Below are 26,523 nucleotides of genomic sequence, written 5' to 3'. Positions count from 1 at the left end.
AAATCACATGACTGTGGAGAAGAGAACTTGATTTAGCAAAACTATCTACATGTCCTCTGTAATGATTGCAAAACAAAATACAAAAGTTATTTTTAATATTATGATTTCATATAAAACAACAGTCACACATCAGAGATATGAAGTCAGTCAAGTACATGAAGTATGTGTGGTCTCATACATCTTTGGCATTTTTATATACAAGACTTCACACTATAATTTCAATGAGAAAATGTCCTTTGCTCTTTGTAATTGCTATGCATAAAAAATAAGCAAAATATGTCTTAGTCCCTATTGCTTCTTTTTTATTAAGATGACAGATATAGCCATGGATCAGTGACATGTTTAAAATGTCACATAGGTTTAGAGACAATGTATTGTTGCATGTTAACAGCAGAAGTGTGTGATTGGTGTCTGATCTGTTAAAACAACATCCATTATTCAGACACTACACACTCCAGTGGAAATAAGGGCCAGTCCACTAACAATTTAACAAAGTGCCCTTGGTAAGGTGATACCTTGTGTGAGAGAAGAGAGCTGATCACTTTTCCTTCTCCATAGTAACCTGAAGGATAGACACATTCAGAATACATCTATACCTGTGTTTTTAACGCCATCCATTTGTTTAGGTTTAAAAGCAGCCGTTTCAATGACAGAGATACAGGGAAGAGCAATACAACATGTTGATTTCTTATGACATGTGAGCAGTAACATAAGATCAGTTTTCAAGCATCGAATGACTGACCGATCAAGTCTGTATTGGCATTTCCCTGACACAGGTGGTGAATGCCATCTGAGACGGGCAGGACTCAGGAGACATTCACTGGTATGTGGCATCAGATCACTCCTGCTAAACAGCAACATTAGGCTCATATTAAAGGAAGTGGGTCTGGCATTGTAGACTCTCACTACTCTAACTGATAAGGCAGTGGCGGTCCACACAGTCTCACACCAAGTCTCACTAAGGAACATTATAGTAGTACATAGAATGAGCAGCACATGTAATTACTATACTCCTGCCATGACATGTAATCACTATAATCCTACAATGACATGTAATTACTATACTCCTGCCATGACATGTAATCACTATAATCCTACAATGACATGTAATTACTATACTCCTGCCATGTCATGTCATTACTATACTCCAGCCATGACATGCAATTACTATACTCCTACCATGACATGTCATTACTATACTCCTACCATGACATGTCTTTACTATACTCCTGCCATGGCATGTCATTACTATACTCCAGCCATGACATGCAATTACTATACTCCTACCATGACATGTCATTACTATACTCCTGCCATGGCATGTCATTACTATACTCCAGCCATAACATGTCATTACTATACTCCAGCCATGACATGTCATTACTATACTCCAGCCATGACATGCAATTACTATACTCCTACCATGACATGTCATTACTATACTCCTACCATGACATGTAATTACTATACTCCTGCCATGGCATGTCATTACTATACTCCAGCCATGACATGTCATTACTATACTCCAGCCATGACATGTCATTACTATACTCCAGCCATGACATTACTATACTCCTGCCATGGCATGTCATTACTATACTCCAGCCATGACATGTCATTACTATACTCCAGCCATGACATGTCATTACTATACTCCAGCCATGACATGTCATTACTATACTCCAGCCATGACATGTCATTACTATACTCCAGCCATGACATGTCATTAATATACTCCAGCCATGACATGTCATTACTATACTCCAGCCATGACATGTCATTACTATACTCCAGCCATGACATGTCATTACTATACTCCAGCCATGACATGTCATTACTATACTCCAGCCATGACATGTCATTACTATACTCCAGCCATGACATGTCATTACTATACTCCAGCCATGACATGTCATTACTATACTCCTGCCATGACATGTCATTACTATACTCCTGCCATGACATGTCATTAATATACTCCATCTAATACTGCATCTGATACGGGCAATTACTTAAAACTGTCCTCTGGCTCTGTCTCTCCCAGCTGATCCTGTCCTCCTTCTCTTCATCTCAGGACTGGATGCAGTTCCTCTTGGAAGGCTTCTTGTGTCCCTTTCCTAGAGGGAAAGGAGAAAAGAATGGATGAGCCAAAAAACAACAACTCCATGTGTGGGACTATTGCAGTTAATATTCAAAGACAAATGAAAACCACAAATGGTAGAATATAACAACATACCGTCATCCTCTCCTTTGTTGAGGGTCATTAGAGACATACTTCTTTGAGGCAGTTTTGAAGGCTTTTTGTTCTTAAATTTCAACAGGGACGGTTTCTCTACCATCTCAAATGAGTGCGCAGTGGCAATGCTATTTGTCTCTGATACTTTGCGGGTAGAGGACGGGTTTGGGCGGGTAGGGGAGGGTGTTGAATGGGTAGGGGAGGGGTTTGGGCGGGTAGGGGAGAGGGTTGGGTGGGTAGGGGAGGGTGTTGAGTGGGTAGGGGAGGGGTTTGGGCGGGTAGGGGAGAGGGTTGGGTGGGTAGAGGAGAGGTTTGGGCGGGTAGGGAGGGTGTTGAGTGGGTAGGGGAGGGGTTTGGGCGGGTAGGGGAGAGGGTTGGGTGGGTAGGGGAGGGTGTTGAGTGGGTAGGGGAGGGGTTTGGGCGGGTAGGGGAGAGGGTTGGGTGGGTAGGGGATGGTGTTGAGTGGGTAGAGGAGGGGTTTTGGTGGGTCGCGGAGGGGTTTGAGCGGATAGGGAGGGTGTTAAGTGGGTAGGGGAGGGGTTTGGGTGGGTAGGGAGAGTGTTGGGTGGGTAGGGGAGGGGTTTGGGTGGGTAGGGGAGAGTGTTGGGTGGGTAGGGAGGGGGTTCGATGGGCAAGGGAGGGGTTGGGCAGCTAGGGGAGGGAGTTGGGTGGCTAGGGGTGGGGGTTGGGCGGCTAGGGGAGGGGTTTGGGCGGGTGGAAGAGGGGTTTGAAGGAGTGGCCCCATCCTCCTCTATAGTCTCACTGTTGTGATTGGATCCCCTGCCTTTCAGGAAGAGCCTGAAAGAACTGCGTTGTTTCTTTCCACCTAAGACCTGGCGCTTCAGCGAACCTCCCTTCCCATCCTCCTCATCCTCCACAGGAGAACTGGGGGACTTCACAGGGACCATGTCCAGTTCCACACTACTGCCCCCTTTGGCATGGAGTAGCGTCGACAGTCCGTTCCGTTCGAGTCCACTGCCCAGTGAGTCTCTGAGTGTGGAGAGGTCCTGTAAGGACCCAGTAAGCCCGAGACTGTTCCCCACCACCAGAGAATACTTAGGGTTGTGGTATTTATGTGCAGGCACCCTCTGGTCAGCCTGCCCACGAGAGTCCCCTAGAGACACCTGGAAACGGGAGGTGGATATCAACAGGGGCTTGGGGACCACCACCTTCCGTACCGGTGCAGGCATGGGAGGCTTGGTTATGTGGAACTCCTTGTAAAGGTCCACATTCTCAGATACAGCATACATTTCCCTGAAGTCATTGTCGAAGAAGTCCACCACCTGCCCAGACATTACTGTGATGGTGTTCCTGTCCATCCTAGAGGAGCTCCATGTGAAGCTGGAGATGACAGAACAACAGAGTGAGACACAGACTCAAAGTGTAGGTCAAATCATGTTTGCTCTGGCTGAATGAATGTGAGTGGAAGTGTATGACTGAGAAAATGACTGACCTGTAAGAGCCAAACATAACCTTTTCTCCGTCCACCAGCATGTATTTGGAGCACAGAGAGCCGGGCAGCCTGCCAAATGACAGGGCCATCCCAGAACCTTTCACCGTTCGCACACGCAGGTTCTGAAAGAGTCACACAGATACTGAGTTAGACAGGTGCCCTTATTACAGTATAAACCATGAGTCAGTGACTATCAGACTTCCAAGTACTGAACAGTATCATATCAAACACTAAGGGAAATTGTGCTGTTACCACCCACGACCAAAGTAAACCTTCAAGGTAAGCAAATCCGAAACTGGTGATGAAAGGGTTGAGTTAAACCCCTTGAGTATACAGTCGAGGCAGGTCTATTTACTGAGCAAGGAATGGGAGAGTTGGAGAGAGTGAAAAAGACTGTCCGAGACATACACAAAGAAACAGACACGTCAGAAGGATGCTACCCTATGCTGTTAACACTTGTTTGGTCAAGGATCAAGTTCCACAGGACTGGATTGTTTTCGGCTCAATGAAGAGCCGTTTCTATGAAACAACAATGACAGAGTCTCAACACTGGAAGGGCCTTTCAGAGGCTTATCAACTGACACACACACACACACACACACTAGGTCATCCAGCATTCCATATAAAATAGGCTAGATCTACTGCACAAGCTTTCATCTACATAGATCAACATCGACAGATGTAGGATCTTCATTTGATCACCATGTTGCAGGAGAACTTTCCTGCATTGCAGGACATTTTTAACTTGTGGTGTATTTGAGGTTTAAAGAGGCTTCTGAAGTTTGTAATTTCCACTTTCAAATGTCAGACTTGATTTTCCCTTATGAAAAGTGTATCAACCCCTACAAAAATGCCCATGAATTATAATCCACATAATAATTCCCATTTCCTGTTGCTGCAGGATTATTAGCAATCTGGTTCAAAATAAGATCATACACCAGTATAGAATGTGCTAATATGGATGATAATAAAAGAATAGGCCAGAGGAATATTCTGCTTTATACTGCCCAGATGTTGTGGCTGCACTTTCAATTTACGTGACACTCTGCTATTTACCTGGTAATGACATGGTAATACCATAGCTAACTATCACTTGTTCCTGTTGTTTGTTGCCTACTGCCTGCCAAAGCATCCCTGTCTTACCCGTAGATGCAGAGCAGTGATCTGTAAACGAGTGCACATATCCAGGAAGTGGGGCATACCACGAGCCTCCAGTATGATGTACACAGCCACCCCTCGTCTCTGTGCTGCGTCCAATAGGTCCTGAAGGATCTGCAGGTCAGTAAGGTGGTCCATGACCACGGCTACTACCTGAGGATCACACATAGGACCGTTAGAGGAAGAACAGAGGGGGATGATATCTCTGAATCAAATCAAATTGTATTTGTCACATGCGCCGAATACAACAGGTGTAGTAGACCTTACCGTGAAATGCTTACTTAACCAACAATTCAGTTCAAGAAATAGAGTTAAGAAAATATTTACTAAATAAACTAAAGTGAGAAAAAAAATGATGGTAATTTAAAAGTACCACAAGAAAATGACATAACAATAACAAAGCCATATACAGGGGGTGGATTTCCCCAAAGCAGGAGATTTGTGGTTCAATTGCTTGAGTAAGATTTAAAATCTCCCGAATTAACTGGAAAAACGAGTTGAACCGAAATGTCAAGATGTATTTTCTTATGACATATTTTCCACTTCAATCCAAACAGAAGTATGTCAAAATATTTGAGAGGCTTGAGGTGACTGATAAATCTGACGAATAATACCAGACTAGTTGATATTTACAAAGATCAAGCTAGAGAGGACAGAGGAAAGACAAAAGTGTAAATTCAATAAATAACCCCGACATCTCACACATGCGTGCGCACACACGATCATATACACACACGCACAGACACACACACAGACACACACAACCACACACACACAGTTATTGAAATGTAAATCCTATAATCCTTGAATGGCATTCGTTTAGGTAAAAACAGAACTGGTTGTCTTTAAGGAGAACAGACTTTGCATGTGAAGAAATGTGAGCACTGGTGCATTACTATGACCTATTCCTGTACCACACTAGGATAAGGCAGTCTAATGCTCTCTGTCTTATGCTGACAGTGGTAAAGGAGTGGTGATGACAAAGTATTGGACAGTGAAGGCCTTGTTATAGTAAGGCTAGAGTCACTTCCTGGCTCATCCTTTATTTTCCATTTTTTCATCTTTATTTTAACAGGCAGGTCAACTTAGAACAAATTCGTATTTACAATGACGGCCTGTCATGATTTCAGTTTGTTTAGTTCATTGACATACCTAGTCATATGCACACAGAACAGCTGGTCACGGGTTTGTCTTCCCTGTCAGTAGATCATTAACCTGTCTCAAGGAGTGAACAATGACCCCTCATTTGCATTGTTCTCAGTGAAATACCATGTTTTGGTATTTTGTCATTAGTCCACTGTTGAAACAGTCCCACAATCTTGTGCATCACCATGATGATGTGGAAAATAACACTTTGCTTCTTGAAAGTTCAATATCTTGAAAACTTGACTGCTGACAAGCAAAACATTTTGGGACTGTGTCAACAGTGGACTGATGAAGAGCCAGCAACCGGATATGGACAAGAATCAACTTTGCATGTACGAGGATAAAAAATATTAACATTGAGATTGCATGAAATGGAGATCAAATGTGAATGTAAAGTGAGTATGCATTATTCCATTGTTCCAGAGAAGTTAACTGTAACCTGGTCAAACACTCCAGTCTCTTATCTGGATTTGGGCTACTTACACCCACAGTGTTTAAGCTCAAGTTTGCATGCTTATCTCCTTGCCCTATAGCCGTGTCCTCCTGTGCCAAGCTTAACCCCGGAGTTATGCGTGTTCTTCCTCCTGACATTTAGTCCCAGGCAGCATGACGGACAGGTTACGCAGCCATTTAGAGGGGGAGGGACTCTTGATGGAGTGAGTTGAATTACAGTGGATGTGGGAGGAGAAAACGTCGTGTGGATGTGTTTTTAAACACTGACGTGAGGCTGGGGAAACACTTTTGAATGACTTGTTACAGGTTCTGATGTGAAACTGTCTGACATTTAGAACTGTGAAATGTTTGACCTTTCCAGCTCCTCCACATGGGGCGTTGCTTGTTACAATATGCCTATCTACTACATGTGTCCCATCCAGTTAGAGATCTACTGTGAACATTCAAAACTCCTGTTAACTGTTGATAATTCATTGTAGAACGTAACGACGTGATGAAGGGGAGAAAATGAAGATGATTGAGATGACCATATCAGTGTTCTATATCTATGATAATAACAACGTAACATAAATCAATAGTTAATCATCAACAATGGTCAATTATGTAATCGTTTCATTTCATAATAAAATCAAAATAGAAGTAGATGTTTTACATGGTTGCTAATCGCCTTGGTTCATTTTACAGTACGACTCCTCAGTTGAGCAAGGACCTGGCTGTTCTAAGCCTTAAGGACACACATCTCTTGTTGAATTCACATGACTGCCAAAGTCAAGGGGTGTGAATACTTTCTGAGGGCCACTGCAGGTCAATGAAGAACAATTAGACACGTTCCCCTTTCTCTTTTCTTTATACCTTTATTTAACTAGACAAGTCAGTGAATAAAAAATCATTATTTACAATGAAGGCCTAGGAACAGTGGGTTAACTGCCTTGCTCAGGGGCAGAACGACAGATCTTTACCTTATGAGCTCGGGATTCGATCTAGCAACCTTTCGGTTACTGGTCCAATGCTCTAAGCACTAGGCTACCTGAGAAGTAGCCCAGCAGGCAATAAAACCTCATGTCAAAAAAGTAGCGACTGTAGTAACTACACTGACAAATTCAGACCTGATAAATAGACCACTAGAACTGACACTAACTATTCTATGTAGTGTTGAGAAGTTTACATTAAATTAACAGAACCCATTTTATAACTTGTCAAGATGAAGAACACAAATGCATGATTCAGGGTCATGCTGACTCAGGATTCAAAGTCATTTGTAAACTGTTCTGAGCTACAAAGAATGAGGGGGAACAATGTGAGGGCATCACTCAATAATTTAGGGCAGAGAAGAAATTATGTAAACTACGTTATTCATGTGTAATATGCCGTAATCAATTTATATTAGAACTGGAATTACCTTGTTAGATTCTTGAATGAGTCTCCTGACAACCTCTTTTATATGGGGCCCCTTGTTTTTGGGTGGGTGCGTGTGAACGGATACTCGAGTGACACCTTTATAGAAACTAGTGCTGCCTGGCCAGCCGATGTCAAGCGGCGGGACATCCGTGTCGGACATCTGAGGCCAGTATGTGGAGTGGACCCCCGAGTCTGCATTGGACTCCTGAGCCTTTTCGTATTCGCCCTTCTCGGACTCACTATCTGAATCATATTCATCAAAGGTTTTTCGAATCCATTTAATCTCGCGGGCGGATAGAAAGTCTCTGACGTTGTCCTCTTTCAATCGCATCTTGAACGCGCCATCACCGTTCTTCAATAGTTGCTCGAGCGCGGCTCGCTGCTCCTCGCAATAATAGAATTCTGCTTTGGATTCGGGTATCTTTTCGTTGACATGATCTTCGTCCATGCACAGAAGCTGAGACTCGGCCATAGCAGCGTTATCCGGAATTTGTCCAACCGTTAATTCTTCCTTCCCCCGCAGTTCTCTTTGCATACACCTTTACCTGTAGGTGTTGGGCGCGTACACAGGTGACGTTCAAGAGGTAGGGGGAGGAGTTCTAAACTGTTATAATCAGGTTCAAATGTCAAGTTTTATTGTCACGTGCACAAGAACAGTGAAATGGCTTTCTTGCAAACTCTTTCCCAACAATGCAGTAATCAATATAAGTAGTAGGCTTACTATAAAACAAGGAAAAATAAAAACAAAATAGCAAAGACGGCAACCATACGGTACGGCGCCATCTTTGTGTGTTTGTTGGGGTAATTATTGCATGGAGAATGTGATTATTTTGAATTTCCATAAAGGCCAACCAAGAATTGAGTGGTGTCACGTAAAGCACATTCAAACTGTAGTGTATAGGCTTATAGGTTTAACATAGAACTCAATACAGATAAATTAGCCTACATGATGTTGTAATTTCTAGCCAACTAAAATGAAATGACTCAAAGCAAAAACCAAAACAGTTCAATTCCAAATGTATTTATCAGACCCTGATACTTTTCTTGGATGCTCTGGTTCTGTGACATACATAAAAAAAAAACATTTGGTCACAGGTCAGCAGTGTTGGGGAAGCTACTCTGAAAATATACAGTACCAGTCAAAAGTTTGGACACACTTACTCATTGCAGGGTTTTAATTTATTTTACTATTTTCTACATTGTAGAATAATAGTGAAGACATCAAAACTATGACATAACACAAAGGGAATCATGTAGTAACCCAAAAAAGTGTTCAATTAATAAAAATATATTTGAGATTTGAGATTCTTCAAAGTAGCCTTTGATGACAGGTTTGCACACTTTGCATTCTCTCAACCAGCTTCATGAGGTGTGCCTTGTAAAAAGTTAATTTGTGGAATTTCTTTCCTTCTCAATGTGTTTGAGCCAATCAGTTGTGTTGTGACAAGGTAGGGGTGGTATACAGAAGATGGCCTTATTTGGTAAAAGACCAAGTGCATATTATGGCATGAACAGCTCAAATAAGCAAAGAGAAATGACAGTCCATCATTACTATGACATGAAGGTCAGTCAATCCGGAAAATGTCAAGAACGTTTAACGTTTCAGAGTGAAGGAAAAGCAGCCAACAAGTGCTCAGCATATGTGGGAACTCCTTCAAGACTGTTGGAAAAGCATTCCAGGTGAAGCTGGTTGAGAGAATACCAAGAGTGTGCAAAGCTGTCATCTAGGCAAAGAGTGGCTACTTTGAATAAACTTTTTTTTGCATACTACATGATTCCATATGTGATATTTCATAGTTTTTAAGTCTTCACTAGTATTCTACAATGTAGAAAATAAAGAAAAACCTTAAGTAGGTGTGTCCAAATTTTTGACTGGTACTGTAGGCTAGTTTACCAAGCCACTAATTACTTCACTCTGGAAGAAGTTAAGCTACACTAATGATTCCCTTAAGGAGAATATAGTTTACTTAACTAAAGTTACTTTGAAACGTAGTTTACTACATTTACATTTAAGCCATTTAGCAGACGCTCTTATCCAGAGCGACTTACAAACTTGTTTGTGAAAAATTATCATATGTAAATCTGAAATGTCAAAGACCACAAATTGCAAGACTATATTCAAATCTAGGTAGTGTTTTCAGTAGTTAATTCCTCTTTTTTTGCAATGTAAAGCTAAAGTAATTGGATTAGGCAAATCTGATGCTGAAAAAGACTTCACTCATATTTGACTTTATTTGAAATAAATAGTAGTGTGTATTTCCAGTAAAAAATAATAATAACTACTGAAAACACTACCTAGATTGAATTTAGTTCAACTACCACTGAGCTACCCCAAAATGTAGTTAAATTACTAGTTGAATTACATGTAGTTCACCATTACCCAACACTGCAGGTCAGGAGTGTAGTTCTCAGTATCAGATCATTAGAGTAATTTTTTGAAAATACTTTCTCAACTACAACAAAAAATACATGTAATTTTGTCCTAAAAACATTTAAATTAAATACTGAAGTATTCCATGAATTCCTATGGAAGACTGCTTTTGAGGAGTGACAATATGGCCGACCGGTGGCTTCAAAGCATCTCATTGGCCAATACATAGCATCAGCAAGCCAGGGTTTATATACATCATTGTTTTAATTTAGACAGATGACAAGCATACCCAAACTGACATTGTAAATTTGGAAGTTCACTAACAAGACATAATTTGCTATGGAGACCTTACAATTTTAAAAAAGCAAGCACTACAAACAATACAAAAAGGTAGCAATGCAAAAAGTGTAGTACCATACAGTAAATGTGTGGCAGCATAGCTCCCAGTTTTCAACCTCCAATGGATATGACACTGTAGTTGGGTTGTGGAAGTTCCCTTACAAACAGGGGCGGACTTAGTGATTTGGGTGCACAACATTTTGTTATGGCATCATTTAATTGTCAAAAGAAATTACATTTTAATGTGTCATTTTTGTTTAACCTGTAACCTTTATTTAACTAGGCAAGTCAGTTAAGAACAAATTATTATTTACAATGACGGCCTACCAAAAGGCAAAAGGCCTCCTGTGGGGGAGGGGGGTGTGATTAAAATGAACACAACAGGTCATGATGTTTTCATTTGATTGTCAAACAATCACTTCTTAAAGTAGCATCCAAACAACATTTCACTGGAGACGATCCGATTATCCTAGTGAGCCAAACAACATTTCACTGGAGACGATCCGATTATCCTAGTGAGCCAAACAACATTTCACTGGAGACGATACGATTATCCTAGTGAGCCAAACAACATTTCACTGGAGACGATCCGATTATCCTAGTGAGCCAAACAACATTTCACCGGAGACGATCCGATTATCCTAGTGAGCCAAACTATCTCACTGGAGACGATCCGATTATCCTAGTGAGCCAAACAACATTTCACTGGAGACGATCCGATTATCCTAGTGAGCCAAACTATCTCACTGGAGACGATCCGATTATCCTAGTGAGCCAAACAACGCCCCTGTCTTTCTATATGCTTCCAATGTATCTGATTCTGTCTGGCCAAAAAGCGAATGACATGCCATGCTCTGTTTGGCCAGATTACATCAGATACATTGTCTACACATACATGTCTTCTGCCTCGATGACAATGTCAGTATTACATGCAGCACTTGTCTTTTGACTAAAGAAATGCATTAACTTACAACATTTTTTCTGTTAAATCTTCTTTCTTTCTTTTTATTTTCACTAGTTGCATTAATTGCACATTTCTCTATCCTGCTGTGAAAGCATCTAATTGATACAGCTTAATTACAATGAAAGTCAAATGTGCAATCATATCGCGTGAAACAATGCACGGGAACTCTGTAGAGTTGGAATAGTCCATTATTATAAACCAGTTGTGGGGTCTCATGCAGAGACATTATTGGGGGAAAAAAGAAGATTGCTAGTATTTTATTATTATGCCCAGCTCAGAAGGCACCTTGATGATGTGAGGCCTGAGGCAATTGCCTCTTCTGCCTAATGGTAAGTCCACCTCTGCTTATAAATCAATGTCATTTAGGTATGTCAATTGTATCATGCTGAGCACCAGCTTTAAAATAAAAATAAATGTGTGAGCATATGTTATCAGAAATCAACTGTGAACCAATTTCTTTTTAGTCCTACAGTTTGGGCTGCTGAAGTTTCTGTGTGTTGCCCGACTCTTATCATCACAGTCCATATGATTGGAGAAGCCCAAAGAGCGACAACTCTCTCTCTAAGCTTTCCTCATAATGGTGTGGTATAGTTGGCAGGGAACAGACCACTTTTACCCCGCAATCTTCCTTTCCACCACGATGGATCAGAGCGATCCAAAATGTCAATGACATCACCTGCACGGAAGCCTAGCTCGTCCCCTTCCTCCGCTGTGAAGTCGTACACTGCTTTCACCTGTACGACTGCCCTCTGGTACACACACACACACACACACACACACACACACACACACACACACACACACACACACACACACACACGTTAGATAATAGTTGGCCATAGGAACCAGTCATTTCAGAGGACATCAAGGATGTGCCCATATTTACTGACTACAGTAGGCTTACTGTACCTGTGGATGAGGTATGGTTTCAGATGTCCTTTGGGGGGCTGGGAGAGAGGTTAGGGGGGTGTTTCTACCAGGGGTGCCTATGGTGTGAGCCCTCTCCTCCATCCCAGGTCTCTTACTCTGGGGGAAGAGAGGAGAGAGGTTGAACTCAGGTCAGACTCTAACCTTTAAACCAACCTACAGCATGTCTCAGAATCACAGTAAAGCATTACAAACCCAATGCAATCAAATAAAAGCAATGACATAGTTTTACATGACCATGGTACATAGCAGCTTCTGAAAAACCGACGTGATTCAAAAGACTGCATTGTAGGTAGTGTAGGTTTGTACTTTGGGGTGAGTGGTGTTTACCTGCTGACTGTGAGGAAGGTCTGAGGCCCTGCGGTGTGACATGGCTGCAGTAGGGGCCCCATAGCTCCTCTCCTCAGGTAGACTCCCCCTCTTCAACTGACAACAGAAGGATGTGGACAGGAAAGGGTTAATAAAGGCCCAGTGCAGTCAAAATGTTGTTTTTATATCCTATTGTACAACAGCTGATGAAACTAACAAAAACATTTGATCAGTGTGATTTCCTGATAGTTGCTGGTTGAAAGTACAATCTACACAGGACCTTCTGTGTAGAGGTTTGGTTTTCCATGGTGACATCACCATGCAGTACATTGTTTAATAGACCAATACCATTGATTAATTGACCATTCTGGTGCAATAGCTCACTGATTTCAGTTCCTGTATGTGTGCTTGAGAGTACAGAAGAGTGGGAAGTCAAGAAAGGGAAGGAAGGCTTCACTAAAGAGTTGATTGAACTGAGATAATATACGGCTGACATACCGGTTGGGGTGCGGATGGGCTCTGGTCATCCCGACTACCGTCTCTAAGGTAGATGCCCCGTTGCTTGGAGATGGAGGTGTTCTTGTAGAAGTCCACCAGCTTGTTGAGGGAAGTGAACTTCTCTGACCACAGGAAGTAGTGGCCTTTGCTGTCCTTCATCACTTTGAAATGCTGCACGTCAAACTCATGTCTGAGGGGAAAGGTTTTATATATCAGTTAGGCATGTCACAACACAACATCTGGCCTCTTAGTCACATACAGTACAATGCAGGTTTAGGGTCAATTCCAATTCAATTCCAGTCAATTCAGGAAGTACACTGACATTCCAATTCCAATTATTTCCAATGCTTTTCAATGAGGAAGATTTGGAATTTGAATTTGGTTCAGTGTCTGAAGTCATTGGAATTGAAATGGAATTGACCCCAACCCTGGTTGACACTGCCTGGGACTATTTGTATATGACATTTGTGTCGATTTGTGATAAGCATGCCCCTGTGAAGACATTTAGAATAAGTGGAAGGGACAATCCTTGGTTTTCAGATAACTTGGCAGAATTCATTAGAAAGAGAAATATCTCTTGGGCTCAAGCTAGACATACAAATGCTCCTGTTGACTGGGCCTCCTTCAGAGCGCTAAGAAACAAATACACAGGGTTGATCAGGAAGTCCAAATCAGATTACTATTTAAATGCAGTCACAGAGAACCTAAACAACCCTACCAAGTTCTGGAAGCTAATCAAATCAGTGTCAGGTTCTAATGTATCCTCTGGCCTTCCTGACCATTTAATGATGGATTCTAATGAAGTGAAGGATAAAGCCCATATTGTAGTTTTTTTTAACAAGCACTTCATATCTGCTGGTTCAGTTGTTGATAATGGTGGGCCCCAGGCCTCTTAATGTCAGCTCTGTTACAGTCAACTATGATATAGGCCCTCATGATGTGATCTTCCTGTGTGGGTTGGCACCCCCCCTTGGGTTGTGCCGTGGCGGAGATCTTTGTGGGCTATACTCGGCCTTGTCTCAAGATGGTAAGTTGGTGGTTGAAGATATCCCTCTAGTGGTGTGGGGGCTGCGCTTTGGCAAAGTGGGTGGGGTTATATCCTACCCGTTTGGCCCTGTCCGGGGGTATCATCGGATGGGGCCACAGTGTCTCCTGACCCCTCCTGTCTCAGCCTCCAGTATTTATGCTGCAGTAGTTTATGTGTTGGGGGGCTAGGGTCAGTCTGTTATATCTGGAGTACTTCTCCTGTCTTATCCGGTGTCCTGTGTGAATTTAAGTATGCTCTCTCTAATTCTCTCTTTCTTTCTCTCTCTCGGAGGACCTGAGCCCTAGGACCATGCCTCAGGACTACCTGGCATGATGACTCCTTGCTGTCCCCAGTCCACCTGGCCGTGCTGCTGCTCCAGTTTCAACTGTTCTGCCTGCTGCTATGGAACCTGTTCACATGACGTGTTACCTGTCCCAGACCTGCTGTTTTCAACTCTCTAGAGACAGCAGGAGAGGTAGAGATACTCTTAATGATCGGCTATGAAAAGCCAACTGACATTTACTCCTAAGGTGCTGATTTGCTGCACCCTCGACAACTACTGTGATTATTATTATTTGACCATGAGGTCATTTATGAACATCTTGGCCATGTTCTGTTATAATCTCCACCCGGCACAGCCAGAAGAGGACTGGCCACCCCTCATAGCCTGGTTCCTCTCTAGGTTTATTCCTAGGTTTTGGCCTTTCTAAGGAGTTTTTCCTAGCCACCTTGCTTCTACACCTGCATTGCTTGCTGTTTGGGGTTTTAGGCTGGGTTTCTGTACAGCACTTTGAGATATCAGCTGATGTAAGAAGGGCTATATAAATACATTTGATTTGATGTGAACCATTTGATCTTTGAGCCTGTTTCTTATACTGATGTCTATAAAGCACTAAAGGCTATAGACCAGTGGTGGACCGTCAGGGCCAGCAAGGCCTTCTCTGCTGGCCTAAACATCATCAGAATATATATATTTTTTAAATATATTTTCCCACAAATATGTATTATATTATTCCCCAGAGTAAGAGTTATACTCTTCATTTCATAGCTTTCCTCTTGGTTGCACTGCTTCCAGCCCCAGGTTGAGATTTGGAGGGCTGGTCTTTATGTTAGATCTTTTATCCAATCATATTCAGCCATCATGTGTTGCCAGGGGGTCTAAAATCTGCCCTCAGGCCTTCAGAATCAACAGTGTGGGCGCTTGTAGCTTAAAGTGAATGGAAATAAAAATTTAGTGTCAACCAATCAGCTTTAGAGTTGGCTATTGTACGCCTGCTGGCTGGCTCCAGTGTTACACAGCATACTACTAAACTGGCGGAAGGAGAAGATATCGATTTGGTCGAGGATATAATTATAACGCCATTATCAAGACAAACTTTTCAAGAAAAGTTAGACATTGTAAGGAGAGGTCGCCCGACGCCACAAAGCCTGTCACAGGCGGGAAAGGGGTTCGCTCGCCACTTTCAAAGGTCCATCTACGAGCGCTATCAATGGCTCACAGGCTCCGAGAAGCACTGCAAACTGTACTGCTCGGAATGCCTATTATTACAATTGAGCGAGAGAGGCGCAGGTTCAGTCAAATCTACGATGACACAGCGCGCATCTCAAGTTCACTCAGCGCACGCAGAGGCCCAGCACAAGGAGACCCTCGCACATACTACCAACAACTCTACAGCAATATTCTGGACAACATTCTTTGCCAGATACGAAACAGGTTTCAAGACCACGAAAAATGTATGTTTATCTCCCTCCTGGACCCCCTGATTCCCGCAAACAGCCTTCTCCAGCTTAACAGAGAGTCACGGAACACTGTTTGACCTATCCAAGCTAAAAACAGAACTGACTGTAATGTATGCTATGACTCATTTTGAAGTTAAAAGTCCCTCTGATCTCCTTGATTTCCTTAAGCAGAAAAATCTGAATGAGGACATGGGGCAACTTAACACATTGGCATGTGTGAGAGTGACTATCCCTGTGTCCACGGCTTCTGTCGAGCGGTCATTCTCGGCCTTAAAGCGAATCAAAACGTGAAATCAAAACGTATTCCAGAAATGCTACTGGACAGACTATCACAGTGCAGGTGCATTTATACGGAGACTTGATTACACACAGGTGGATTGTATTTATCATCATTAGTCATTTAGGTCAACATTGGATAATTCAGAGATCCTCACTGAACTTCTGGAGAGAGTTTGCTGCACTGAAAGTAAAAGCAGCTGAATAATTTTGCACGCCCAATTTTTCAGTTTTTGATTTGTTAAAAAAGTTTGAAATATCCAATAAATGTCGTTCCACTTCATGATTGTGTCCCACTTGTTGATTCTTCACAAAAAAATACAGTTTTATATCTTTATGTTTGAACCCTGAAATGTGGCAAAAGGTCGCAAAGTTCAAGGGGGCCGAATACTTTCGCAAGGCACTGTATATGCAGATAATACAGTCATATATTCATGTGCTTCTTCTCTGGTTCAGGCTGTTGAAGAGCTCCAGACTGCTTTTCAGTCACTGCAGGCCTCCCGTTATGGTCTCAAACTGGTCTTGAATGTACCAAATAATAAATTCATCACCTTTACCAGAGCTAGAACTCTGCCAGAACTCTGGTGGCTTATCCATTGAAAAAGTGTCATCCTACAAACACCTAGGTATTTGGTTGGATGACAAGTTATCCTTTAAAGTTCATGTGGATAATCTTGTGACAAAGCTTAAATTGAAATTGGGTTTTTATTTTCGTAATAAGGCTTGTTCATGCCACTTTTCTCTCTCTCATTGATTATGGTGACTTGTTGTATATGCATGCAACCTCCTCCGTCTTACAGAGACTGGACTCTGTTTATCATGCATCCTTGCGCTTTATTACAAATGCCAAGTCACTCACCCACCATTGCACATTGTACCAAATGGTAGGTTGGACCTCACTTTATATGCGCAGAAAGATACAAATGTATGTGTTCATCTACAAAGCCCTTTTGGGTAAACTCCCTCTTTGCCTCTGTAGTCTGGTCTCCTTCACCACCTGCAGTTAACATACCCGGTCTGCTAGGTGGTTGCTACTTAAAGTCCCCAGGACATTCACAGTATTAGGCAAGACTGCCTTCTCTTTTTGTGTACTAGACGCATGGAATAGTCTACAATCCATGTTTCATCTAGATAGGTAGTGCCACTGAATTCATTTAAAATATTGATGGGAGACTTGTTTAGGCTGGATAATATTGCTGTATGTTTTAATTCTGTAATGTATTGATTGTTGCTGCCTTCTTGTCCAGGTCTCCCTTGAAAAATAAACTCTGGGTCTCAATGGGCTTTTCCTGGTTAAATAAAGGTTCAATAAAAATAAATAAACAATGACAGGATGTGATGAGTTATGATTCAAACAATTTAGTTGTGTCCTGTCCTATTCCATAAATCAATCCAAAGTCAACTGTTTCTCTGGTGCAGTACTTTCATTGTCCCCTGCTGGCTTATGTTAGATATTGCAAGGAAAAGCTGTACCAGTAATATCAAGTATAGCCTACAGAAACGGAACTTTTCCCCTGGCTCATAGACATTTCATGAGAAATGGAGGGAGATTTTGAAAATGTTCACAGATGAGTTTTGCAGGTTAACATGTTACCACATTTTACAGAGTACATGTGGTGCAAACTCTAACCCACCCTAGGTACTGTTTTGTAATCAGTGAGCTAGCTCCCTGTAATATCCTGGCCTGAGCCTACACCCACCCACCTGACAGAGATGGAGAATTCTCCAGGGGAGCTCTGACTGCCACGGATCAGGAATCCCCCCACCTCCCTAGACATCAGGAGCTCCTCAGCAGAGCTACGGCTTGCCGTCTCCTTGAACCAGCTGGACAGAGAGAGATACAGTATACAGATGTGGCTATACTGTACTTACTGTAAGCATACAAACTCATGTTGTATGTGTGTGTTCAAATACATTTTATGGATGAGAATGACTAAACCTTAAATTTATTTCACCTTGGGGTTTGTCTCTCAATGTAGTTTTGGGGCACAAAGCCTTCCTGTCCATGCAGCTCTGCCTTAAACCACTCATCTTGACTACCTAGAATCTGATTAGGGAACAGAGATATACAAAAACAACAGAGTTCACTGTTTAGATTTAATATTACAGCAGAATACAACAGTAGAACTTTGTGTGTAGAATTTAGGAATTAGATTAGTGGAATGTGTCTTTAAAGCCAAGTCCCACACTCAGTTGTACTGCTGTCATTCTTTAGTCTTACTATGGCACGCTATTCTGAATTTTAATGTGTCTCCTCGGCAGCAGGGTAGCCTAGTGGTTAGAGCGTTGGACTAGTAACCGGAAGGTTGCAAGTTCAAACCCCCGACCTGACAAGGCACAAATCTGTCGTTCTGCCCCTGAACAGGCAGTTAACCCACTGCTCCTAGGCCTTCATTGAAAATAAGAATTTGTTCTTAACTGACTTGCCTAGTTAAATATTCTATTAAAATAAAAAAATACAAATTCTCTCTCAGGTCATACTCACTTTCAGGATGTCTCCCTTTCGGAAGCTCAGCTCATCCTCAGCCGTAGCATTAAACTCGTACTTTCCTCTGGCTTCCATGGCGAGCGGTGGAAGGGTCAAAGAGTTGGAATAGGACTGCAGTCGGTCTATGGAATGAGAGTTGTGGGTTGGTAGTTTCAAAGTGCAGTCAAACATGTTATTTCCTGTGTTTTAGATATATTTCGACACTGAAGTTGGAATAATACTGTGAAATTGTGAAAATTATGATAATGCCATTTTAGTGTAAGAGCTGTTTAAAAAGATTGCCTGAAATATCATCCTGTTTTGGTGGGATGGAGTTTTGGCAGTAAATTAGTTAATAGATCAATATGAAAGAGAGTTCCAAACTCTGTGCGGGACTATTTTCTTCATTCCGGCAGCACCCGCAGCTTTTGATACCACACCCGCCCCCTCCCCCTGGCTCTCTGTCCGACTCCACCCGCTACTGCAAGAACGTGTCCCGAACCCAACCGCAATTCCGCAACGTTACTTCAGGAGTATGTGACGCAGCTCACTTGCCAGCCATGGTCCTAGCAATTGTGTGCCCTATATAGGCAATATCAAAATTAGCAAAAAATAACCTAAGAAATAAGTCAAATTACCAGAGGTTCTCATGTGGCCCATTATATTAGGCTATCGGTGTTACTGGGCTATATCAGCCAATAGGCTAGACATAGTTTGAAGAGAGCAGAGTTGGAGAGAGAGCAGACACATTCACTTTCTCTTGAGAAATGTTTTATAGCGTACCTTTTAGGAGTGGGACCATTTTCAGACAGAGATATAAATAAAAAGGTAATCAATATGTATTTCTAGGCAATGTAAACTACAGCCTAATCATATTTAGGAAGTTGATTTCATTGGAAAGATAACTGCCCCCTGCTTCTCCGCCCATGCATAGTCTATAGCTTACTATTTTAATTGAGACTACACACACACCTGATCATAGCCACAGGAAGTATGGGTGCTGAGAGTGCCGCAGCACCCCCTAAAAATAATAAAATGCAAAAAACTATGTTTTACTAGTCCTATATGAAAGACCGATTTAGATGTCTGTAGCATTTTCAAAGAAATATTCTCATCCCCAAAATTGTCTGTCTGATCGCCAGCTTCCACCTGCAGCATGCACAATTATAATCGCGCCTCAATGATCTCTGTCAGACCCGCAGCCCTCTACCTCTTTGCCAATAACAGCTATAGTTTTCAGTTCTCCTCCTCACTCAGACGACTCACAGAGAGTCCTAGCTTACTTATAGCTAAGAAGCTTTTTTTTTTTTTTTTTTACAATTTTAATTGAAAGAAATCCCAGTAAGGTACTTCATTGATAATCAGAAATGATTTGATATTGAGATGAAAATGGCTGCATTAGACCTATAAATAACTGCACTGTTTAAACAGTCGACATTGCCAGTAATTTAACTCTGGTGGGGTAATTCTGCTGAGGTGGTGCAGTGGTGGTTTGCAAAATACAATTGTTACCAGCCTAGACTATCCTGTACATTCTGTAATCTGTGAATACTGCACCTGAGGCTGTAACAGCCATTGCATGGGGGAAATATATTCAGTGGGATAAAACGCAAAATAATAATAATTGTAATGGAGGAGATGACATAAGAAGAGTTGTGCAATAAGAACACAGATTTAGTTTCAAAACCCTTTGGTTCAGTTGTATCCTTCTAAACACAAGGCTAAGTATAACTTTTTCTATTCCTAGCTATGAAGTTTAGATATGAGAAATAAAGAAATGGGAAAACTGGAAAATCATTTAAAAATGGAAGCAAAACAGAGAAAAGTTGTCTGAGCCAGACACTTCCCCTTACCTTCTGTCACGAAGCTGAGGAGAGAACAATTCTTGTTTCGGTAGTTCGTAGCATTCACCATGTGTTAATGTTTACCTACGGGATACATAAACAGACATGAGCATGGAGGAACAGGCAGAAGAGCGAGTCAGAGGAGGACAAACAACATCAGGAGCTGTCCATTTCCCCTTTCAATTAAGTAAAAAAAAAATGGCGTAATTTTTAGAGATTGAAATCTCATGATGGTAATTATCTTTGATGTTCAATTTGCTGCTCTCCCACGTGTGTGTGGTTGAAGGGGGGTCTGCAGTGTATGCTCCAAAATCACATACATTATCCATCCCCAGAACCATAGATACACATGATTACATACAATTTCATAAATCTATCCCAGCCCTACCTCTCTACCTATTCAGCCATCAGACACCGGAGGGAGACAATACCAGCGCTGTCGTATCAGCTTCTATTGCTCACCACAGCTCCAATCCTGTACCCTGATTAAAACTCCTACTCTGCAGTAAAAGACCCCTTCTGTTCCCCCTCTCTGTCTTATTCAGAGCGGATATGAGTGAGGGTAGATAGATGATAATGAGAATCATTCACAGAGCTCTACTAAGCCGGATGGAAGGCCGCATAAACAACATGAGGACAACTGAAGATTAAATTCAATTACATTAAGAAAATCGTTTCAAACTATGTGTGTTTGTCAGACCCAGATGTATCTCTTTCTCTCTCTTTACCAGACAGGAACTATTCATTAAACCAGAGGAAACTCTCCTCTGTCTCTCTCTCTAAAGTCAACACAACATATTCACTTATTGACAGTAATAGCTCACATATCAGTTTAATAGAATTATTTTATTTAAATGTAACCTTTATTTAACTAGGCAAGTCAGTTAAGAACAAATTATTATTTACAATCATGGCCTACTCCGGCCAAATCCGGACAACGCTGAGCCAATTGCGCGCCGCCCCATGGGACTCCCAATCACTGACAGATGTGATACAGCCTGGATTCGAACCAGGTACTATAGTGACACCTCTTGCACTGCATCTCAGTGCCTCAGACTGCTGTACCACTCAGTAGCCCACATATGATAACAAGAGTCTTTTTTCTTGGAGGTGTGGATGAGCAAGGAGAAGGTCAAGGGATATCACCACACATTCCATTGACATAAATTCAACAAATTGTTGAATCTAAATGATTCCCACTTCAGTTGAACCATGTGTGTACACAGAAGTGCACTCAATCTGTGTTATCTAACTCCTTCGCTCCATAAAACCATGTACCGTAAACACAGTAAAACATGCATGCAGCCAAACAGGCACTTCAGTTTTAAATCACTTGCCTCACCGAATGGCTCTAATGTTTTACTAATGAATGAAACTAATGAAGTGAACCTCCTGATTCCATTGCAGATTAGCCCTCATAAACATTATCAATATAACTCTTACTTTTGATTTTAGATAAAACATATCCCAGCAGCTTGCTGAAAAAGTATGTACATAAACTGCATACATCCACAAATCTCAAAATACTGTCAACTGCACTGACGAGAGAGATACAGTAAGGTAAGACACTACACTGACGAGAGAGATATAGTAAGGTAATACACTACACTGACAAAGAGATATAGTAAGGTAAGACACTACACTGACGAGAAAGATATAGTAAGGTAAGACACTACGCTGACGAGAAAGATATAGTAAGGTAAGACACTACGCTGACGAGAGAGATATAGTAAGGTAAGACACTACGCTGACGAGAGAGATATAGTAAGGTAAGACACTACGCTGACCACCACTAAACCCCTTACCTCAATGAGCATAAACTACTGATAAAATCTTTGTAACAAAACACTGGTCAAATACAACCCACAAACTACTTAATCATTCTGCTGTCAGGACAATTCTGCTATTAGACAGCCGTGAACACACACACACACACACACACACACACACACACACACACACACACACACACACAACCTCGTTGTTGTCACTCTAAAGCCCTCAAACTCAACTCTGGACCTCAAAGCCAGTTCCACTGCGTTTGTTCATTGTTCCCCTCTAATTATGGACGGATTTAGACCTGGGACACCAGGTGTGTGCAATTAATTAGCAGGTAGAACAGAAAACTAGCAGGCTACGGACCTAACAGGGTAAGAGTTGAGTGCTCTAGAGCAGGTATTTATACGCACAATGCCGTCAGGGGTACGCCAAATAAAAATGTGATTCACATTTTTTTATTTTTTTTATAATGATATTTGTTTTTCCTCACATTTTCAAACAGTCCATTTATATTTTCCAACGGGGCTATACATTTGGGTGAGTTTTTTTTAAATCGCCTGAGTAGCCTCGTTTCACTGCCAAAAATAAAATGAAACCATCTAGTGTTCAGCGAAATAAAAACACAATGTCAAATACAGGTAGCCTAGTTAAATAATTAACATCCAATCACATTAACTGTTAGTCTCTCGCAGGAATTCCACTAATGTAGCCAAACGTAGCTGCTGCTCATGTTGGTATCTGTACTTATGGCACAAAAGCCATGACAGGGAGACATAGAGGAGAGGTAACGCGCATGCAAGCAGTTGCTCCCGATGCCACTTGTGTACACTGCAGCATCCACCAAGAGGCTCTTGCTACCAAGGGAATGCCTGACAGCTTGAAAGACATTTTGGACACAACAGTGAAAATGGTTAACTTTGTTAAAGCAAGGCCCCTGAACTCTTGTGTATTTTCTGCACTATGCAATGATATGGGCAGCGACCATGTAACGCTTTTACAATATACAGAAGTGCGCTGGTAATCAAGGGGCAAAGTATTGACACTTTTTAAATTGAGAGATGAGCTTAAAGTTTTCTTTACTGACCATAATTTTCACTTGTCTGACAGCTTGCATGATGACGAGTTTCTCACATGACTGGCCTATCTGGGTGATGTTTTTTCTCACCTGAATGATCTGAATCTAGGATTACAGGACTCTGCAACTATATTCAAAGTGCTGGACAAAATTGAGGCTATGATTAAGAAGTTGGAGCTCTTCTCTGTCTTGATTAACAAGGACAACACACAGGTCTTTCCATCATTGTATGATTTTTGTGTGTGCAAATGAACTCAAGTTTACGAACAATGTCAAATGTGATATAGCGAAGCACCTGAGTGAATTGGGTGCGCAATTATGCAGGTACTGGATGAGACAAACAACTGGATTCTTTACCCCTTTTATGCCCTGCCTCCAGTCCATTTACCGATTCTGAACAAGAGAGCCTCATCGAAATTGCAACAAGCGGTTCTGTGAAAATGTTATTTAATCAGAAGCCACTGCCAGATTTCTGGATTGGGCTGCACTCAGAGTATCCTGCCTTGGCAAATCACACTGTTAAGAGAATGATGCCCTTTGCAACCACGTACCTATGTGAGAGTGGATTCTCAGTCCTCACTAGCATGAAAACAGGTACAGACTGTGTGTGGAAAATTATTTAAGACTGAGACTCTCTCCAATACAACCCACCATTACAGTTATGTGCATCCTTTCAAGCATACCCTTCTCATTAACCTGTGGTGAGTTATTCCCAATTAACAAATAAGGTTTTATATGTAAGATGGTTAAATAAAGAGCAAAATTATTGATTATTATTATTTGCCCTTACAATTATGGCAAAAAACAACATTGTAGAGTGCACTGACCCTGGTGCTAGAGGGGGTACAGCTGGAGGTTGAATGTTTGAAGGGGTACGGGACTATAAAACGTTTGGGAACCACTGCTCGAGGGGTGGAAGTCTCAAACATGTAAAACAGTAACAAAACAGTAGCCGAGTCCCCTGGGAAGAGACGGTGCAGAGGGGATCTACTCTAGTAACATGTCACCAGTGAGGTGGGCCAGGGGCATGTTGGCAATGTGCCAACGTCCCTAGAGCTCCCCTGGTACGGTGACCTGGGTGAAGGGGATATTTGCAGTGGTTTTGACTCTCACTGCCCACATTCATTTTAGCTGGATTTTTTCAGCTCCCAACTGTTTTTTCTTAGCACTTTTGTGCCTCTTCAACACCCCAGTCGGTTGTTATATAGTCTTGTAGGGCCAAACATTCCACCATTAGTCAAAGAAATAGGATTATGATGTCTTAAACAGATATCTTTATTAAATATCGGACATTGTAGAAGTGGTAAGATCTATTACGGAGTAGCGTGCATCATTTTCTTTGTTGGAAATGTTAGAAACGGTAAGTTTTATAATTAAGGATTTACATTATGCAAAGCCTAACTATGTGAAGGCACGAAACATTTCTCTACACTTTACAAATCAGAGATTAGTGAGGAATGTGCAGAATGTGTTTTTGAGAGTAACTATGACATCCAACTACCCAGCACTGAGGAGAACAGCACTAGACAATACTGTATATACATTTATAAATATCCATCCATTCTCAATTATGGGAAATCCAAATTCAACAAGTTCTATATATTTGAGTAAACAACAATTGACCACCATGTAAAGCATTGAAAGTTCCAGTGATACTGTAGTGTTTGTAATCTATTTGACACACCATAGTAGCTCACACCATGTCAATTAGACTGACATGGCTAGCCTACTATGATTGAACCGAGGACCTTGTTTTAGCAAAAAAGACAACCCCGAAAAAACATTAACTTATAAAGCTTGCTCAATAGTGCACCTGTCCGCTTCAGTGGCTTTCTATTTGAACTGAGTTTCATATCAAAATAAAACACATCATGAACATACTTCCTCATCACATAAATACAACTATTGTTGAACTTATCTCCTACTACTCATAAATTACCACATCCCAGAGGAGAAGCTATTTGACCTTGTAGAGCACCGAGCACACAAACCAATGAGGAAAAAACGTTCAAGCAAAAAAGCCATTTCAAAATACCTTCCACATCACCATGGCATGGGCAAGGGGACTGTATGTAAAGGTCGTTTTCAAATAATTTAGCAATAAGGAAAATGTTTCAACTGTTAGATTAAAGATAATATCTTTGTTGTTCTACATTTATAATAGCATTGCAGAATATGGTGACAAGTTGTCTCATAGCCTACTTATGTGCTCCAGAACTATATTGCATATCCTTTTCACCAATGTCTGTGGACAACTGTTGGTTACTGGGGACAGTTATTGATTGTATCAAATAGGTAGATAAAGTTCTCTATGTGGCACTTGTTTCAATTGTCCAGTTAGTTGCCATAGATTCAGAATCTAAAAGATTTCTAACAAATTATAGGGATACCACTCTTGGGAGAGAGACAACCACTAAAGAGCAATGATTCACAATTCAGATGAGAGGAAGCTGACTAATTATTATAATTAATTACATTACAGAAAAAGTGGAGTGAGTATGACTGTAACAGCTGTTCATACGATTAGAGAGAGAGACTTTGTTGACTATAAACCAGTCGCTGAAGTTGAATGGATTGCTCTGCATGCAGTGTATTCAAGCCAGCATGACACTATAAGAAGTTTGGTCATTTTGGTGACATGATTTGGCTAGCCATATAACAGTGGGTATATTACATTTACATGTACATTGATGGTTGCATCACGTATATAAGAATAATCAAGCATTCTTCAAATGGGTCAACTGTATATTGCAATATGATATTTACCTTTATCTCATGTAAAGAGCCACGCGTTGACAGTCACAAGAGGTCGGGAAATTTACGCAGCCAGCCAGGGCTTTGCCAACTAGATCATAATTTCAGTCACAATTTCGCAAGTTCGCATCAAAAGGAAAACGTCATATTCGTAAAAACAAATCCGTTAAAGACTGTTTACTTCCGCGTCCTTTCATTGAAGTATAACAACGCTGAGACGTTCGAGTTCCCTCCCCAACACGCACAATAGCTGAATGTCCCAACGCGGACTTGAACCAGTTACTTGCACTTGGTTAGAGACCGCCTCTT

The 26,523-nt window shown here is 41.5% G+C and overlaps 2 protein-coding genes across 3 annotated transcripts; both read right to left on the bottom strand.

The window, feature by feature from the left end:
• Positions 1-78: 78 nt before the first annotated feature.
• Positions 79-8,382, bottom strand: LOC115103511 (protein FAM83F-like). The gene is made up of 5 exons (XM_029624344.2): positions 7,846-8,382; positions 4,833-5,000; positions 3,690-3,811; positions 2,237-3,577; positions 79-2,117 (listed from the first exon to the last, which is right to left on the bottom strand). The coding sequence occupies exons 1-4, from the start codon at positions 8,377-8,379 to the stop codon at positions 2,365-2,367; spliced, it is 2,037 nt and encodes a 678-aa protein (XP_029480204.2). The 5' UTR covers positions 8,380-8,382; the 3' UTR covers positions 79-2,117; positions 2,237-2,364.
• Positions 8,383-8,849: 467 nt separating this feature from the next.
• On the bottom strand, positions 8,850-26,523 carry LOC115104318 (growth factor receptor-bound protein 2-like). 2 transcript variants are annotated; one of them, XM_029625718.2, is made up of 9 exons: positions 26,227-26,517; positions 20,616-20,690; positions 18,781-18,905; positions 18,251-18,342; positions 18,000-18,119; positions 13,253-13,442; positions 12,776-12,871; positions 12,428-12,544; positions 8,850-12,267 (listed from the first exon to the last, which is right to left on the bottom strand). In XM_029625718.2, exons 2-9 carry the CDS (start codon positions 20,674-20,676, stop codon positions 12,091-12,093), a joined length of 978 nt encoding a protein of 325 aa, XP_029481578.1. In that variant the 5' UTR covers positions 20,677-20,690; positions 26,227-26,517; the 3' UTR covers positions 8,850-12,090. The 2 variants fall into 2 exon arrangements, with proteins under 2 accessions (XP_029481578.1, XP_064862739.1); XM_065006667.1 differs by lacking the exon at positions 18,000-18,119 and having other exon boundaries at positions 26,227-26,523.

This window comes from Oncorhynchus nerka, linkage group LG21 (genome assembly GCF_034236695.1).
Source record: "Oncorhynchus nerka isolate Pitt River linkage group LG21, Oner_Uvic_2.0, whole genome shotgun sequence".
Taxonomy (NCBI): domain Eukaryota; kingdom Metazoa; phylum Chordata; class Actinopteri; order Salmoniformes; family Salmonidae; genus Oncorhynchus; species Oncorhynchus nerka.
Note: the sequence above shows the minus strand (reverse complement) of the source record. Positions and strands in the feature narration are given on the sequence as shown.

Bases quoted from the DNA above. Each gene is read 5' to 3' on its own strand.
- LOC115103511 (XM_029624344.2), bottom strand. From the start codon at position 8,379: ATGCAAAGAGAACTGCGGGGGAAGGAAGAATTAACGGTTGGACAAATT. The intron at 3,812-4,832 runs GTAAGACAGGGA...TGACTCTTTCAG, and splicing joins TCACTGCTCTGCATCTACGG to AACCTGCGTGTGCGAACGGT. The intron at 3,578-3,689 runs GTCAGTCATTTT...TGTCATCTCCAG, and splicing joins GTTATGTTTGGCTCTTACAG to CTTCACATGGAGCTCCTCTA.
- LOC115104318 (XM_029625718.2), bottom strand. From the start codon at position 20,676: ATGGTGAATGCTACGAACTACCGAAACAAGAATTGTTCTCTCCTCAGC. The intron at 18,120-18,250 runs GTGAAATAAATT...CTCTCTGTCCAG, and splicing joins ATTGAGAGACAAACCCCAAG to CTGGTTCAAGGAGACGGCAA. The intron at 12,872-13,252 runs GTATGTCAGCCG...TTCTGTTGTCAG, and splicing joins GCCCATCCGCACCCCAACCG to TTGAAGAGGGGGAGTCTACC.